At 54.5% G+C, this 18,312-nt stretch overlaps 1 protein-coding gene across 1 annotated transcript in view; it reads left to right on the forward strand.

Moving 5' to 3' along the window:
* The window catches only part of INPP5A (inositol polyphosphate-5-phosphatase A), a 233,661-nt gene that overhangs the window by 98,877 nt on the left and 116,472 nt on the right, over window positions 1-18,312 (forward strand). Inside the window, exons 3-4 of the mRNA XM_037733137.1 lie at window positions 10,005-10,105; window positions 14,134-14,221. Of these exons, the coding sequence (XP_037589065.1) occupies window positions 10,005-10,105; window positions 14,134-14,221 (189 nt within the window). The remainder of the gene's footprint in view (window positions 1-10,004; window positions 10,106-14,133; window positions 14,222-18,312) is intronic.

Here is an 18,312-nt window from a genome sequence, read left to right on the forward strand (position 1 = left end):
GTGGAGCGCGTTTGTGCCGAGCGAGCCCGGACCCCTCACCTCCTCCGTGGAGCGCGTTTGTGCTGAGCGAGCCCGGACCCCTCACCTCCTCCAGAACTTGCAGATAGAAGTGTTTTCAAGCTGAGTCCCCAAGCGGAACCTTCATAGGAAACACAGACACCTCTTTTCTCCCTGGCCTTGCCATTTTGAGACCAGGGAAGATCAGAGACCTCAGCGAAGGTCATTTTTTCCCATTGTTCAGAGGCACCCGCTGTGAAGGCCGTGGGGGTGGTTCCCCGCGGCCCCAAAGCTCCTGCAGCTCCAGAGCTCCTGCCACAGGTGCTGCTGGCTCAAGGGACGTGTTTTTGGGGTTTCTGGTGTTGTTCCCCCTGAGTTAAACAATGGCACGTTCAGCAAACTTATTGTAATGATTTCAAGCCCATGTAGAAGTGGAGAGAACTCTTCCGTGCCCAGCACCCATGCTCAGCTATTAAGCTCGTCGCCAGTTTTGGTATAAATGCCCTCCACCTACTCCTCTCACCCCTAATCATTTGAAGCAAAAACCAGACAGTGCATCATTTCATTTGTGACTATTTTAGTAGGTATTTTAAAGAATACCCCCTACATACTATCTTTATATTTAAAAGGTTGATCAGTAACCCCAGCCTATTAAATACCCAGTCAGTATTTAGATGTGCTCAGTTGTCTCATAATTGCTTTTTACAGTTCACGTGTTACAGTTAATCAATGTTTTCATAGAAATGGCCTTGTGGCTTTATTGAGGTATAATTGACGTACAGTGCACTTTCCATATTAAATGTACAGTTTGAGGAGCACTGACATTGCTCTACCCCCACGGAGCCATGACCAGGATCAAGGAGGATGGCTCATCCCATCATCCCAGAAGAACCTGATGCCCCTTGTAGCCCCTCCTGCCCTCCTCCCCACCGCCAGGCATCTGATGGCTGGCTCCCTGTCACTCACTACCAGTCAGTTCACATTTTCTAGAATTCTGTAGAAATAAAAATGAAATAATATGTGTGATTTGCTTGTCTGAGCTTATTTTATGGTCCGTCCTGTGATCTCCCTTGGTGGGTGGGCCACAGAGAAGCATGCAATCTCACTTGGTGGGTGTGCCACAGAGGAGCGTGTAGTCTCCCTTGGTGGGTGTGCCACGGGGGAGCATGCGATCTTACTTGGTGGGTGTGCCACAGAGGAGCGTGTGGTCTCCCTTGGCGGGTGTGCCATGGGGGAGCATGCGGTCTCCCTTTGGTATGCCATGGGGGAGCGTGCGGTCTCCCTTGGTGGGTGTGCCATGGGGGAGCGTGCGGTCTCCCTTTGGTATGCCATGGGGGAGCGTGTGGTCTCCCTTGGTGGGTGTGCCATGGGGGAGCGTGCGGTCTCCCTTTGGTATGCCATGGGGGAGCGTGCGGTCTCCCTTGGCAGGTGTGCCACGGGGGAGCGTGTGTACTGTGTGTTCTGCAGGCGTCAGATGTGTTATCCTGTGATGCCACGTGGACCATGGAGCTTGACTGTGTCCTTCTGCATCTTGATTGCTTGTGCGCGTTCGTCTGGATGTGCCGAGTGTCGGGGGAGGGTGCTCAGTCTCCTACAGTGGGTGTGGGATTGTCTGTTTCTCCTTTGTTCTGTCAGTTTCAGTCTCCCACAGTGGGTGTGGGATTGTTTGTTTCTCCTTTGTTCTGTCAGTTTCTCCCAGTGTGTTTTGGGTTGTTAGCCACATGCACGTTTGTGGCTGCCGTCTTCCTGAGAGCTGCCTCAGTCATCACAGGATGTTCTTTGTCTCCCGGAGCCTTTGTCTGATGGCTTTTGCTGCCACCGCAGCCCTCCGAGGCTCACGGCTGGCATGGTGTGTGCTCTTCTGTGTGTTTGCTTTCTGTCTGTGCCTTTATCCTGGGAGTGTGTCTCTTACAGGCAGTGTGTCCTTCAGTCTTGTTTTTCATCCACCCTGTAGCTCCCATCCTTACAACTGGAATGTCCAGAACAGCCTCAGCTAGCAGAGCTCCCGGATGACAGAGTGTTCCAGTCTGTGCTATCCACAGTGGCAGCCACTGGCCACCTGTGGCTCTTGATTAAGCATTTGAAATGTGATTTGTTGAAGAACTCAGTTTTTAAACATTTATTTCATTTTCTTTTAAATAGCCACATTTGACTTGTGATATCTAGATAACACAGTGCCAGCCTGGACCATTAATCTTATGTAACTGCTGATGTGGCTGAATCTGGGTCTACCATTTTTCATTTTTCTGTTTGTACACAGTTTTTGTACAAACAGAAAAATTTGATTTTTGTTCCCTTTTTCCCCATTCTTGCTGTCTTTTGAATTACTGTTTTCACATTCCATTTGTATTTATTTATTGGCTGTTTTCCTTTTTAAAGATATTTTTAAAGCTACTTGGGAGGCTGAGGTGGGAGGACTGCTTGAGGACAGGAGTTTGAGACCAGCCTGAGCAACATAGCAAGACCCCTGTCTCTCAAAGATAAAAGATAAAAAAAATTAGCTGGGTGTGGTGGTGCACACCTGCTGTCCCAGCACTCAGGAGGCTGGAGGCCGAGGCAGGAGGATCACCTAAGCGGGGGAGGTGGAGGCTGCAGTGAGCTGTGATCACACCACTACACTTCAGCCTGGGTGACAGCAAAATCCTGTCTCAAAAAAAAAAGGCATATTTAAATGGTTGCTAGTTAATATTGTGCTACTTCATGTGCAGTGTAGAAATTTTGAAATCATGTAGGTTTGTATGTGGCATCTATGTCATCTATACACATCGGAAATCCCAGTTGGCAATATTATTTTTAAAATTGCTTTATTGGATAAACAAAATGTGTGTATTTTCTATACCACACACACACATACAATGGAATATTCGGGCATAAAAAAATGAAATCATGTCTTTTGCAGCCATATGGATGGAAGTGGAGGCCATTATCTTCAGTGAAACAAGTCAGCAAGTTAGATGCCATGTGTTCCCACTTCTAAGTGGGAGTGAGGGATGAGAATCACCGAAGGTGGGGTACACACTCCTCGGGTGGGGGTTACACTGGAAGCCCTGGCTTTAGCACCGTGTGTAACGGCCATGTCACAAAACAGCACTGTACCCCTTACATTTATACAAATTAAAAAAATAAACTCAGTGTCAGCAAACTATACCCTCCCTGCCCTGCCCCCCCGCCCCAGCCTGCAGCCCAAATGATGTTTGTGGGCACACAGCCATGCCCAGTCGCTCCTGCGCCCTGGGGCTGCCCTCATGCTGCTGAGCAGGGACCGCCGAGCTCCTGTGCCCACTTGCTTATTTACGGAAAAGACTCAGCCCTGCCTTCCTGGATTCCTCAGAAAGGGCTGCTGGGGACAGAATTTCCCACATTTTTGTACATTGAAAACTGTTTTCTGTAGTTTTGGAATTTGAAGGATGCAGGGCTGGATCAGTAGCCCCTGGTTTATACCTCATTTCACCGAGATGTTTAGAAAAGGTGATTCTGGTGTTGCCTTAGAGTGTCTGTTGGTTCTGAAGGGACGGGTTCTTTTCACTTTATTGTTAATTGAGCTTTTTTTACCTGGATGCCATGAAGATCTTATTTTTATCTTTGAAATCTTGGAGATGATTGCTTTTGGTTAGTTTTCTCAAGTATTTGGTGAGCCTTTCAGTGTCTAAATTCGGGTCTTTCTCTGTTCTGAAGAGTTTTCCTGGATTATAGTTGTGAAGATTAGCTGTGTTCCTTGTTTCTGTGTCCCTTATCCGGGACGCCAGGCCTGCAGATGCTCTCCCTCTCCGCCCGCCTTCCATCGATGCTTCCTTCCCTCACAGCTTTCTTCATGAAATTTCGCTTTCTTGATGGATTTTCCTGGCTTTGATGCCGTGTTGGGTTTTCCTTCCCGTGACTCTCGTGGCACTCGCTGTGGCTGGTCCTTCTCTGCCGTGCCTCTCTGTGCTTCGCCCCGCTGCCCCGAGGCTGGCGGGCACTCTTCTGTCCGTGTCCTTCTCCCGCCGGGACGTTCTGTGTTTCAGCGTTGCATCGCTGCTGCTGAGTGGTTTCCATTGCCTCGACTGCTGGAATAGATGTAATTTTATTTGTAGTGTGGGCTGACATTCCGTTCTGCCCGATGCTTGTGTTTTGGGGCCGGGGCACATTTTCTCAGTTTGTATTTTTGTGTCTTTTTTTACAGCCTTGTTGTATGCAGGGCACCCTTCTGGTCATCGTGAACGGGAGCAGGGGCTTTGCAGGATTCCTGGTGTAATAGCGCCCTCTTCTGTTGGGATTGCAGAGTCCCAGTGCGTCCACCGGCTTTGCAAGTTCGGGCCGTGACTGGGGTCTGGGAGTTGTAGTTCTGATTTGATGGTGCTTTTCTTCCAAGCCCCTCTTTTCCTGCTTTTTCTCCTTTGCCATCCGGTTACTCAGGGCTGCGACCTTTCCTTCTTTCTAAAAATTGTTTTCTCTCCTTCGTGGGTAGTGTCTCAGGAGTGCCCTTGAAATCACGAAAGCGGGAGGTTGGGTGGTGCCTCCTACTTTGAGTCACAGCAGCCAAGAAGCCTTGGCTTACGTTTCGGGCCGTGCTCAGATGTGCGGGGATGCTCTCCAGGATCTTCAGCCAGGGAAGAGATACACAGAGATTCAAACACAGCCAGCAAGTCCTTGGGTGCTCGTTTTTAGTGTGTGGTTGTCCTCGGTGGGAACAGTGCCCTCTGAGGGCCTCAGACTCCTGTGGCAAAACCAGAGCCCCTGCTGATAACACCCTTGCCGTGCCTTTTAGTTGATGCGTGTCTCTGTGCACCTGCCTTTCTCTCGGCCTTCTGTCTTCTTTGGCCTCTCTTTGCCTGCACACTTATCTGTGTAAGGCATCCAGCATCCGCCACGCAGTGTCGGTGGTCATGTGGCCAGAGGCATCCCGTGGCTGTGTTTAGCATGCTATCTCCTGTTTCCTGGAATTGGCCTCTGTCTAGATCTGGCGTGGGTTCGGTTTTTCCGACGGAATGCTTTGCTGTGGTGTTGCAGCTTCCATCAGGAGGCATGTGCTCTGCTCAGCCCTCTGTCTGTGTCTCTTTGTGGTCTTTTTTAGCAGCCACCAGTGGTCACTGCCCTGATTCACTGTGTCATGAAGAATTGTAAAATGGCTGTGTTCTATTTCCACCATTTCTTTTTCACTTTTTGGTAGGAGTGTTTCTGTAAAGAGGGAAGGAGACCCTGCGCTTTTCCAGAGATACCAATTGTCCAAGAAAGGCAGGATAATGTCTTGCTTTGGTTTTCCAAACAATGTCCTGGCTCAAAATAACACCCTGATTTCAAGATGACCTGCGTGGAGGTTCTCAGGTTCATTAGGTTCTCATGGATATCAACGTTTTTGTTGTTCTGATCCATTCTAGACCATATTCTATGTCCTGGACGGCGTTTATGATATGTGAGGTTACAGTTCTTGTCATAGGTAACTAGTCCCTGATTCTAGACCGTAATTCTGTGTCCTGGACGGCGTTTATGATACGTGAGGTTACAGTTCTTGTCATAGGTAACTAGTCCCTGATTCTAGACCATATTCTGTGTCCTGGGCGGCGTTTATGATATGTGAGGTTACAGCTCTTGTCATAGGTAACTAGTCCCTGATTCTAGACCGTAATTCTGTGTCCTGGACGGCGTTTATGATATGTGAGGTTACAGTTCTTGTCATAGGTAACTAGTCCCTGATTCTAGACTGTAATTCTGTGTCCTGGGAGGCATTTATGATATGTGAGGTTACAGTTCTTGTTACAGGTAACTAGTCCCTGATTCTAGACCGTAATTCTGTGTCCTGGACGGCGTTTATGATATGTGAGGTTACAGTTCTTGTTACAGGTAACTAGTCCCTGATTCTAGACCGTAATTCTGTGTCCTGGGAGGCGTTTATGATATGTGAGGTTACAGTTCTTGTTACAGGTAACTAGTCCGCCATTCTAGACGGTAGTTGTGTGTCCTAACGGTGTCTATTTAATGTGAAGTTGCACTTCTTGATGCAGGTAACTAGCCGCGCTATTCAGATAGACCTAACCAGGATGTCTTCCTTCTCCTTCATGAATCCTCAGGCAGCTTGCCTATGCCTTTGTGGAGTAAACGGAGCTGCAGTCTGTTCCAGGAAAGCTCCTCACGGGCCCGCGTCGTGAGGGAGCTGTGCGTGGAGGGTGTTTGGTTTGCGGGTGTGAAGGAGCCACAGCTCCCGTGGCTGCCGTTCAGTGCTCTGGCCTTTCCTCTTGTGTTCATTGCTCTTCTTCTGAAATTTCCCATGGTAAAGCTCTTTTCATTTTGCTAACTTGGTTTTCAAAGGGCGTGTGGCTTTACACCTGCTTAGGGTCCCTGTCTGCATCACCTGTGGGAAACGAAGCGTCTTCTCACTTCAGCTTTGAGGGCGTCATCACCCCGCGCACCCACAGGGCTCCCCAGTGTGGATGAGTGCTGGTGCAGCAGGGTTCAGGGCTCAGGGGCCTGTGACCGCAGAGGAAAGGAGGTTCACAATGTCATTCAGGAGTCCAGGAAGGGGCAGCCTTCTGGGGGACAGCCTGGAGCCCATCTGACGGGGAGGCCATGAGCGTGGGGACTGGGCGGAGGCATTTCCAGCAGAGGAGCCCTGGTGTGCAGTGCTTCCTCCGTGCCGGGTCTGGTGGGCTGGGTCGTAGAAGCCCTCGTGTCCTCAGTTCTTTTCCACGCCGCCCGCCGGCGTCCCTCACATGAGGGCCGGGTCTCACTGTGCGGCTGCTGTTCTGGGGCCACTGATGAGGTGGCTTCGCCAGCACAGCGGCTGTTTCTCCACCGCCGCACTCCTGCAGCGACAGCCTGGGGATGCAGTGAAATCGAGTTATCCATGAGGTCGCCGGAATCTGAGGACACATCCTTTCTTGTGATGGCGTTTGCTTACGGAGCTGCGTGCGTCATGGCCACCTCTCCTCCCCCATCACGCCGGGAGCAGGGGTCCCCTCTGTCTGCAGAGGCCTGGCCTTTATTGGCAGGGGCTTTGCTTAGGAGCACATCCATGTAATGTACACTTGCTTTTGAGAGACGTCAAGCTGTTCTGGTTTAAATTAATGGGGTCCTTTGTCATAACTGCGTGGAAATATACATGTAAGACCTCTGACCCAATTTTCCACGTGGAGGGGCGGCTGCACCTGATGAAGACCCACTGATGAAGCTCGGTGGTGATTTCACGTGTTGTAACTCTTCATCGTCCTGCTTTTCTGTCATGTGCTTGAAATCCTGCCAGGCCGGGGAAACAGAATATGTGTTGCTAGTAAAGTTGAACTCATGTTCAGTCCCGTGCAAAGCAGATGTTGCTGGGCGCTATGTGGGAGTTGTTGAGTTCAAAGGAATGTCATGGAGGGCTGGGTGTTTTCTCCAGTTGTTTATTTAAACTTAGTGATTATTAAAATTTAGTTTCAAATACTATTAATTTGGGAGATCACTGGGTTTACCAATAAGTTACATTGAATATAGGGTTTTTCCCCCTAGAGGTATGGCTCAGTCACTTAGCTTTGCTAGTATGTAGAAGGAACTCAGCTATTAAAGACTAAGAAGGCACAAAATAACCCTAAACACGTCCAAGTTATCATTGAATACTGTGCTGCTGCTACCATTCTTTCTCTCTAGGTGGTACTGGAGTACAGGCAGCCTAGTGAGAAAAGTCCCCGTCCTGAAGCATTTTGAGGCCAGATGTGGTGACTCACACCTGTAGTCCCAGCACTATGGGAGGCTGAGATGGGAGATCGCTGGAGCCCAGGAGCTGGAGGCTGCAGTGAGCTATGATCACACCAGGTACTCCAGCCTGGGCAACAGAGTGAGACCCTGTCTCAAATAAAATAAAATTAGTAGTAAGTTTAAGAAATATGTAGTCTCAGGACAGGCAGCTTGGTGTTTGGATTCTGAGACCTAGCTCGAATGGTGAAGGGTGGGGAACGACAGGAAGTCAGAGGGCATCAAAGCATCAGCCTGGCCCGGGTCTGAGGGTGCGGTGAGTTACGGATTCTGCTGTGCATTCGAGGTGCTGTGACCACGGCCAGGAACTGTGGCACAGAAGTAAAGGCCAGTGTCCGCTGCTTGCCCAGCCCTGCGCCACTATGCCCATGGCATCCGTCACCCTGGGTCCTGGTGCCCTGTGAGGAGAATGCTGATGTCACCTCCCACTCACAGGAGCCGTGGGGGCTCCGGAGCTTGACGGCCTTGTAGCCGACCGCCCCATGGTGTCCTAGGGCGTATGGACACAGTGAGGCCTCTTCCGTGCCGGGGAGGCGTGGGCAGATCTCAAGCCCACCCGGCTCTCCTCCCCACCCTCAAACACCACAATGAAATCAGAGTTCTGCAGCAAGACAGCCTGGAAGTAGCCCTCCCACTGGCACAAGGGGTCTGTTTTGAGAACTTCTCTAGTTTCCGGAGCTGCGTTCAGCCATCTGTTATGGAGAAGTGCACCGCCTGGGCATGAAGGCAGTGGGCTGTCAGGCCTCCTGAGTACCCAGGGAGCCCACGTCCATGCCTGTGAGGGAGAGGCCCACTTCGTGAGTCCACCTGGGGGCTGTGGGGAGCCCAGGCACAGCTGCCTTTGCTGCTGCTGCTGCCACCTGAGCACAGGTGGGGCCTGCCCGTGGTGTGTGGTCAGAGCCCAGGTTCTGTCTCCCCAGCCTGAGCCCGTCTTCCCTTGCTCAGCCGTGCCCTGCACTGCGGGCGCTGGGCTCTCGGGAGGTGGGCCATGCCCACAGCTCCACCTGGCTCACAGCGAGTGCCGCATTGTCGTGAGCACCTCCTGGTTCCCGAGCCCAGCGCAGGCGCACTGCCCCTTCTCTCCCACCTTTCCCTCCTCTAAGGAAGCCCATTCTGCTGGGCCCTTGGTGGCTGTCTGGGCACCACCCCGCAGCCCTGGACAGCGAACCCATGGGTGGGCTTGCCCCTGGGAAGTGCTGCCCATCCTGTGTTCCAGGAGAGCGGGGCCAATGAGCGCTTCACCCCTTGTCCTGCTCAAGTGACATGCGGCTCCCCGGTGGCTTCACGTGTGCCCACCCAAGGTTTCCTGCCAGGTGAGACGCAGTTTGTGTCCTGGCCTGCATGTCGGGACTCCCACGCATGGTGAGGTGTGTGGTGCGTGACAGTGGCTGGACAGGGTTGGAGTGACCGTGGGAAATGGACTGGGACCTGGAGGGAGGGGAGGCCACGTCCATATTGCATCTGCTCCGAATTCTCTGCCCGCGCATCCTCTTAGAGTGTCCTGGTGGAAGCCACCAGGTCACACGGGAAGCCGCATTGGCAAGATATTTGTTTCACTGCTCTTTAGTTATAAAAGCTTGGGACAGATTCAGCATGTGGCAGTGGTGGTTACATGAGTCAGAATCCTTGCTGGGGACCTCAGAGATGTGTCGGGGGCCTGGGAGTGTTGACGGGGCAGGGTGGGGTGGGGCTGGGGGACCGGTGGCGGCAATGCCAGGCTCAGGTTCCCGGCTCTACCACTTAGTGGAAGTGACCCGGTGTGACTTGCTGCTGTGTGTCGGGGTCCTCCCACTGTGAATGGGCCGTGGAGCACCTGCCTCATATACACATGAGCACACACGCACACAGGCACGTCTGCACACTCATGCTCACACATGCTCAGGCACACACGTGTGCACGCACACCCTTGCTGGGGCATGCCTGAGTGTTGCTAACAGGTGACTTCCTGGTGAGATTGTGACCAGTTGATCTCAAGGCTCCCACATGCTCTGCCGTAAACACGCATAACGTTTGTAACTGGGAAAAAAATGCCTCTAGATGATTGAAGAGGGTTCTGAGAAGTCTGGACTCTTTTCTAAGGAATTTGTGGTCATGGGAGGATAAAAAGCACCAGAAATACAAATAACTAAGAGCACAAAGGTGAGGTGACTCCTAGAATCTGTCCAAAAGAACCCGTGGTCGCAGGTGCGGGGCCCCGTCTCCACCAGCCCCGGTGGCTCCGGGCCGTGGGAACAGCAGAAGAGGTGCCAAGTGTGGCTGTCCGATGGCCCCGTTGGCCCTGACCTGTGCTTCTCTCCCTCCAGGTCGTGCACACGCACAAGCCACAGTTCATGGCTCTGCACTGCCAGGAGTTCGGAGGGAAGAACTACGAGGCCTCCATGTCCCACGTGGACAAGTTCGTCAAGTAAGTCTCAGGGCAGGTGCTGGGGCACAGCCCCTTCCCCGGGGGTGTGGGTGCTGGTGGGTGGGTACTGGTGTTTCCCCTTCCCCAGGGTTGTGGGTGCCGGCAGGGCGGGTGCTGGGACACAGCCCCTTCCCTGGGGGTGTGGGTGCTGGTGGGTGGGTACTGGTGTGTCCCCTTCCCCGGGGGTGTGGGTGCCAGCAGGGTGGGTGCTGGTGTGTGTCCCCTTCCCCGGGGGTGTGGGTGCCAGCAGGGTGGGCGCTGGTGTGTGTCCCCTTCCCTGGGGGTGTGGGTGATGGCAGGGCAGCTGCTGGTGCTTGTCCCCTTCCTCAGGGATGTGAGTCCTGGGGGTGGCGTCTTTTGATGGTACAGTGATCCCCAGCCTCATCATTTGGGACTCACCTGGGGGTCATTTTGGCTGAGTCTCAGTTTTCCAGAGATAGGAGTGGTCTAGACGTGTGGCCGCAACCCTCCTGGGGCAGCAATGGAAGGCAGGGTCTGTGCTCTCAGGCCAGGTATGTGAGCCCCCGGTACTGAGTGGAGCCGTCCCAGTGTGTGTGTGTCTGAGGCCTGGGCCTGCAGTGGCCCGGGTACACATCCCACTGAGATGTGTCCATCTCAGGGAGGTCGGCTGGGAGCGTCCATCCTCTGTGGAGGCAATGTCTCCATCATTAAGGAGGAAGGTGCCATGCATGTGGTCCCAGCGTGCATGCCCTGAGGCTCCTGAGGGGGCTGGCCCAACCGAGTCCTGCCTGGGAAGATGGGTGCCCCGCCCTAGGCATGCAGAAGTGGACAGGAGCAGGTAGGGGCAGGCAGGCAGGCTTGTGTTCAGACATGGACCTCCCGCCGGCCACTCCTAACAGGGGCTGCTGTATTTTCCCGAGGCCACAGCAGTGGAGCCCGTCCTCTGTGTCCCCTACACTGTGGCCCTGGCACATGCCCATGTCAGGGGTCCCGTCTCCACCTGCAGACCCTGGGCAAGGCCTGGCTTCCTCGCAGCATGAGGCCTTCACGTCAAGAAGCTTCACTGCTGCCGCACTCAGGGGGTGGATGCAGCTACCCCCGGTTGGGATCCCTGGACAGAGCCGCCAGGACTCCCAGCCTGGTCCCGGCGCCAGTGCCAGCGCCAGTGCGAGCGGGCCTCCAGGGCTCCCAGCCGCTACATCCTCACGTCCTGGAGTGACATGGCCTTCCACCCTGACTCCCAGCACGGGGTCCTTGAGCAGAACCAAGCAGTGCTTTCAGCTGCCAGAAAAACCGCCACAGCTTCCCAAAGTGATCTGTAGTTTAAGGCAGTTTTCACCAAAATCTTCACGGCATTTTCCTCACACTCAACAGACTAACACTAAATTGCTGTTTAGGAGCAAAGGGTCAAGAATAGCTAAAAGAATCCTGAAGAAAAACATAGTGGGTTCTCACCCAGCTGGACCCCAGGGCTCATCCTGAAGCAGCGGGGCAGGTGGCGTCGTGCAGGTGTCCAGGCCTGAGAGGGGAGTGGAGGCCCCGCCCAGACCCTCCGAGGCTGCCCTGCAGGAGGAAGGTGGGCAGGGGATCGAGGGGGCCTGTGTTGGGAAGATGAAACTGGGTCCCTGCTTTGTGTTGTCAGCAGCCACTTCCCACTCACCCTGTGTAAGATGAATTTCAGTTGTATTAATTATATAAATGTAAAAGGCAGCATTAAAACTTTCCGTCTCAAATGCGGGAGAAAATCTTTACAGTTTTGGGATGAGAGATTTCTTTTAAAATGGGCAAGAAGTGCAGCCTACAAAACACAAGGTTGAAAAGGGTGGCTGTGTTAAAACTCAGCGTTTGCTTATGAAAAAGCACTCTGACCAAAGTAAAAATGAAGCCACTCTGGGAAGGACGCCTGCAGCTCACATTACTGACGAAAACTAGAGCTTAAACCTGTGGACCCAGCCAGTCAGTAAGGAAAGCGGCACCTTCGGGAGGGAGGAGAGAAAGCAGGGACAGACCCTGGGCACGCGGGACGCGGGAGCCGCCCTCACTGCAGGCGGGACTCGAGCCGGACGGGAGCCAGGCCGCCGTGCTTGGTTTCAGAGCCTCACGCAGAGCGTGGCCCCCATGACGCTGTGTGTTTCGTTCCTCCGCACGTGCTGCCAGCGTACATCGTTACGATTTTTGCTTTAGACAGTTTTGTTTTTAAAAAAGATTAAGAGGTGAGAAAAACGTCCTTTATTTTGACCAGGTCGTGGGTTGATTCCACTGGCCTCCGCCCATTTGTGTGGATTCTGCTTTTTATTTGGCATGGTTCTCCGTCCGCCTGAAGAACTTTCTTTAACATTTATTTTAGCACAAGTCAGCTGCTGATGAATTTTCTCAGCTTTTGTTTGTCTGAAAGGGTCTTTGTCCTCGTTTTTGAAAGATGTTTTTGTTGTTTAATGACATCTCCCCATTGTCTTCTGTATTGCGTTGTTGCTGCCGAGAATCTCCCCGTTGTTCCCTCTTCATTTTCTTGTATATAATGTGTCCTTTCCCCCACTGCTAGGTTTGTCCTTATAGCTGGTTTTCAGCAACCTGATTATTCTGTACTTTGCTTTGATGTTCTCTATGTTTATCTCACTTGGGCAGTTTGAGCTTTTGCGGTCTGTTTCTTGTTTTCGTCAGATTTCGGGAAAGTTTGTCCATTGCTGCTTTAAATGCTGCTTTCTTTTCCTTCCCTTCTCTTCTGTCCTCAGGCTCGGGTTACCTGATGTGAATTGCCTGGTGCTGCTCCACAGCCCCTCAAGCTCCTCTGACTGTTTCCAGTGTGTGCTCCCTGAGTTTCGGTTTGGATCGCTTCTGCTGGGTCTTTTTAAGCCGCCTGGCGCTTTTCTGTGGCAGGTCTTGATCTTCTCTGAAGCCCATGCAGTGGACTTGTTTATTTCTGACGCCGTGTTTGTCAGCTCCTGGAGGCTCACGTGCAGTCCCCTGTCCTTGCTCTTCCGTCCGTCTCTGCTGTCCTCCGCTCTCCGGTCTCGTCTATAATGGCTGTTTCCAGCAGCTTTCAGCTCATGCCGTCATTTTTGTCCCTTTGGGTCTGTTTCTGTTGACTGTTTTTTCATGGGCTTGCAGGCCACATTTTGTTGCTGCTTCGCACATCAGATTGTTTTAGACACAATTCCAGATGTTAATGTTGCGCTGTTGAGTGTCTCTTCTCTAAAGCACGTGGAAGGTGTGTTTGCAGCGGTTAGGCCGCCGAGCGGTCAATGTCAGTCTGTCAAGCCATTCTCTTCCTTGCCCTTCTCTACTGGTGCGCTTTTATTTTCTTACACGTGGACGCCCCTTCTTCCTGACACGTGGACTGGCTGAGTCACAGGGTGCTAGTCTCCTTTCTCCCCACCGTCTTGAATGAGCAAGCATGGGTGGGGGGCCAGACAGGTGGGGCGTCTTCCTCCCGTTCACGGCTCCAGGGGTGTGCAGCGGCCTCCTGGGCAGCCATGCATTGTGGAGCCAGTGGTGAGATTATCTCCTTAAGACTTTCCTGATGATGAAATGTGACCAGGAGGATGAACGGTCGGTGACAACGGTGTGCCCAGAGGTCCTCTCTTTCCTTTATGGTTGCAAGGCCGTGGCCACTGTCCCCTCTGGGAGGAGCAGATGGGGACAGAGTTGCTGGGGCTCTGGGGTGCATGTGCCCCAGCCTGTGTGTGCTGGTGGCGATTGTGGGGGTCCAGTTTCTCTCGAGACCAAACGTGAGCTACTGGGAGACCTCCCCCGCAAAAGCTTAGAGTTGCCCTTGCCTGGCATGGGACCTTCCCACCGGTTCTGTCCCGGGGATGCCTCAGACCCCGGCACTCACTGCTGGGTGGAGTCCAGAGCCTGCGGGCTCATGAGCTCTCCACATGCCGAGAGCTCGAGGTGGGGCCAGCTCCTGCGGCTGCTGCCCTTCCCTGCCCTCTGCCTGTCACGGGCGGACGGTCTCGCGGTGACGTGCCCCCGGCACTGGGGCCCATCCTGATGCTCGTGGGCCTCTCGCGAGGTGTGAGGCGTCCGCGTGGCTTTTCCTCAGGAACTTCCTTTCTTCCTTCCAGAGAACTGTTGTCGAGTGACGCAATGAAAGAGTATAACAGGGCTCGGGTCTACCTGGACGAAAACTACAAATCCCAGGAGCACTTCACGGTGAGTCCCTTCCGCTGCCCGGCGCAGGGGTCACACAGGCTGACCCTGGCAGGAGCCAGCCCTTCACCTGTGTAAATGGAGAGGGGTCGGGGTGCTCCCCGCCCTGAGCCTCGCTCCTGCCACCCTACCTGGCGCTCCTGCAGCCTGCTTGGTGGTTTTCCGGGTGGTCTGAGCCCAGGGCCGGCCTGGCAGGGAAGGTGGCCTGGCACGCACAGGGTCCTGGGGCTCCAGACCGAGCCCAAGCAGGAGTCGGGAAGTGACAGCCCGGGAGGGGCCCAGGGCCTCAGTATGTGTGAAAGAGGGAGTCTGGGGTTCCGGGCGTGTAGATGAGAGGTTGGATGGCAGCCGCAATCTGCTCTGAGAGCTGCTGTCGCCAGCCATGCTCAGCTCCGGATTGGCCTGGCCCATCCCTTCCTGAGCCCTGAGGGTGCGGGGCTGGGGCGGCATCCCATCTCCAGAGAGGCTGTTCATGGGGTGAGTGCAGGGGAGGGGGACATAGCCTTTCACAGGGCTGGGAAAGACCTGTCCCAAAGTCCTGCCACTCCTCTGCGGTCCCCCATCAGGTAGACACGTGAGACAGTGGCCCCAGCGTATGTGACAGCCACAGAGACAAACGTACCAGGTGTCTGGGAAGGGGCGGGAAGCTCCTCAGAGAAAGGGACGCTCTGCAGGTTGTAAATAAATTGCTGTTGGTTCAGAGACCCACATCTTAAATTCTGTCTTTACGCCCTGGGCCCCTTGTCCTGGGTCCGTCTCCCCCGTCTCTGGGGAGGCCCTGGGTCACCCGGCCTGGGTCTGTCTCCCCGTCTCTGGGGAGGCCCTGGGCCCCTTGTCCTGGGTCCGTCTTCCCCGTCTCCGGGAAGGCCCTGGGTCACCCGGCCTGGGCCTGTCTCCCCGTCTCTGGGGAGGCCCTGGGTCTCCTTGACCTGGGTCCATCTTCTGGCCTTCTGTCCCCAGCGTCACCGCTCCCCAGCCGTGACCCCGCCGCTGTGTGGCAGGCCCTCTCCCAGGTGTGCGCCCGTGGGTGGCCGTGCTGAGGGTGTTGTACTCCAGGGCTCCCCTGCCCTGCAGGTGGGACTCATTGCTCTTTGGGTTCAAGGGCCATCTCACAAGCTTGGCATTTGGGCGCCTAGTGCCAGTTACTCAGTGTCCCTGTCCCTGAGATGCTCACACAGCTGCCGTGCATGGCCCCAGCCATAGTGGAGTCTGCACAAACCCCAGGAATCCCGCATTCAGCCCCTGCCCCTCGTGCTATCAAGCAGCTGCTCCCAGCCTCAGGCCTCAGGCCTCGCCCACCGACACGCAGGGGGCCGCTCCTCTTGCTCTGTGGGGCACATGGAGGCCACAGGGCCTCCTCGACCACAACCGAGGCCCTCATCCCCATGCTCAGGGTGGAGCTCCTCCTGTCAGCCCTCCTTCCTCTCCCGCCGTGGTCCCTCCTCCCTGCCGGCTTCGTCCTCTCCCTGAAGAGGAGAGCTTGACCTTGACCTCTCACCCTGCTCTGCCATGACCCGACTTCCTGTGTTTCCCAAGCGGGGCTTATTCAGATGAAAAAGGAAGTTGAAAAAGCAGCAGGTTAGACATCGCAGAAGGAAAGAGAAGGGGATTGGATTTGAAGACAGCCCCAAGCGCGACTCACTGTGAAACAGAGAAGGACTAGAAAGTTGATAGAGACCACCGTGAAATACCAGGTGTCTTAACACGTGTGGCCGGAGGCCCAGCAGGAGCAGAAGAGGAAGCAGACGGGGCAGTGCTTACAGAAGCCAAGTCAACGTTCATGAAACTTACCACAGATCCAAATACTGCAAGCTTCAAGCCAAATAAACATACCGACGCACATCAACGTCGGATTGCTGAAAGCATTTACATGAAGGCCTTCCTGGCCACCATCATCCTCGGAAGGGTGGGTCTCTGCTCCCCGCCTCTGTGTGCCACCCTGCCATGAGAGACTCGTCTGTGGCAGTTCCTGGCCACCTCCTCCTCGTGGGGACCGTCCCTCAGCTCTTCCCAGATTCCTTTAGATATAAAGATACCAGTACTTTAAAAGTGAAGGGAGGGAGGAAGATGTACCTTGCTAAACAGTAGTTAGAAGAAAGCAGGAGTGCCTGTGCCTTATCGAAGCAACCTCAGGACGAGGGCTGTTGTCAGGGCTGCGGGGCTCTGCCCCCTTGGCATCTGGGGCTCTTCAGCCAGAGCAGCAGTGGACACAGCCGCAGACAGAGGCACCTGCGTGCTGGACCCTGGCCAGAGCAGACCTCTCAGTCTGCCCAAGCCTGACCAAGGGACCGGGGAGGGAAGTGCGTGCGGGCTGGACGGGGGGATGGCCGTCATTTCCACCAAAACGTCTTTCACTGAGGCAAAAGCCTCAGGAAACCTTCTTCAGACCCCTGAGGGCTGCGACCACTGTCCACATCTGGCTGTTGTCAGGGTTTTCCAGGTGGGTCCGGAGCGGCCTGTGCTTGGGGGTTCAGGTCCACCCGAGGCCCTGGCTGGCGTGTGCATCTGGGCGTCTACACCTGGCTTCGGGCACAGGCCGTGCCAGCCCTGGACGAGCTCGGGTTGTTCTCCCTTCTGGCCCTGGGCGGTTCCAGCCGAGCAGCCACCATGGCACGAGTCTGGTTCCAGAACCACCTCGCCTCCGTATCTGTGGGACAGAAATGATACACACACATTCTTTCACCAAAAGGAATTAAATTAGAAGCAAATAGGGATTTACAGAAAAGTCTCAAATATTTGGAAATTGTTTATTAATAACCCCAAGTCAAATTAGAACATATTTTCAATTATGTGAACAGCTTGAACCTTCAAAATATGTGAGATGCCAAAATAGTCTGCACCTGCTGCAGATTCTGCGGCAGCATTCAGCGAAGGGAGCCGGACCCAGCTGTAAAAGGAAAGACGCCCGTCAGGGGAGCGAGCGCAGGGGCTGGGCCGGGTCCCCCACCCCAGAAGCCACCGTGCCCTGGGTGCCTCAGAGTGCCTGAGAGTGACGGCACGTCAGCCCGTTCTCCAGCGCACTTTCCAGTTGAGTCTCTGAGATCTCTGAAGCCAGGGTGCAGGGCACCAGGGCAGCTGAGCGGGCCACCCAGAGGCGGCCGCACCGGGTCTTCGGTCCCGAGGCTGTTCCTCCAGTCACCTTCACAGCAGGAGTTTCTAGAAAATGGGACAGGATAAGGCTTGGGAGTGGGAGTGGGTCCCAGCCTGCTCTCAGGAAAGTGGGGCGTGGCAGGAGCTCCCAGTGCCTCTGCCACCCTTCAGCTCAGTGGGCTCCAGCCCTGGCTCGCCTCTCCAGGCACGGTCCTGAACGAGGCTTTAGGCCAGGTGGATGGTGGAGGGCAGCCTTGCCTGGCAGGTGGGATGGTCCAGGATGCCCCAGATCCCCAGTCAGGAGCTCAGTGCCAGAACTGGCACCAGGGTGGCCTGTCATCCCCGTCTTGCCACTGAGTCTGGGCTGGCCAACCCCAGAGCTCTGCCCCCTGGGCCACCACTGGCAGCCTCCGTGTCCTGGTCTCTGCTGGGGGGCCTCAGGGTGTCTGGGTGGTGGGACCCGACCCCCCCAGGGTCTTGAGCAGAGCTGGGCAGCAGTGGCCAGCCAGACAACCACCCTCTTGCCCCAGCCGGATGCCCTCCGGCTGTCAGAGGGAGGAAAATTTAATTTTACAAGATTGATGGTATTGGAGCAATATTTTTAGCTGAGTCTGGTTCAAATAATAGGCCATTAATTGAAAAAGGAAATTGAAATGAATTTATCTTGTACATAAATGCTGTCAGGGGTATTAATAGGGATCAGAAAATAGTGGCGTGTTCCCAGAAGGCGGTGGAACCTGAAGCTGTGCCTGGCGCGGGAGCCTGTGCGGGGGACGCGAGGGGCATCAGGCAGCCTGCAGATGCCCGTTACCACCAGGAGATGGCGCCCACGCGGCACCTGAGAGCTTCCTACCGGAGATGCTCTGAAGGCAACTTTTGTGCTTAAAAAATGGTATTAGGCCCGGCGCAGTGGCTCACGCCTGTCATCCCCGCACTTCGGGAAGCCAGGATGGGTGGATCACAAGGTCAGGAGTTTGAGGCCAGCCTGACCATCACGGTGAAAC

This window comes from Cebus imitator, unplaced genomic scaffold (genome assembly GCF_001604975.1).
Source record: "Cebus imitator isolate Cc_AM_T3 unplaced genomic scaffold, Cebus_imitator-1.0 Scaffold495, whole genome shotgun sequence".
NCBI lineage: Eukaryota > Metazoa > Chordata > Mammalia > Primates > Cebidae > Cebus > Cebus imitator.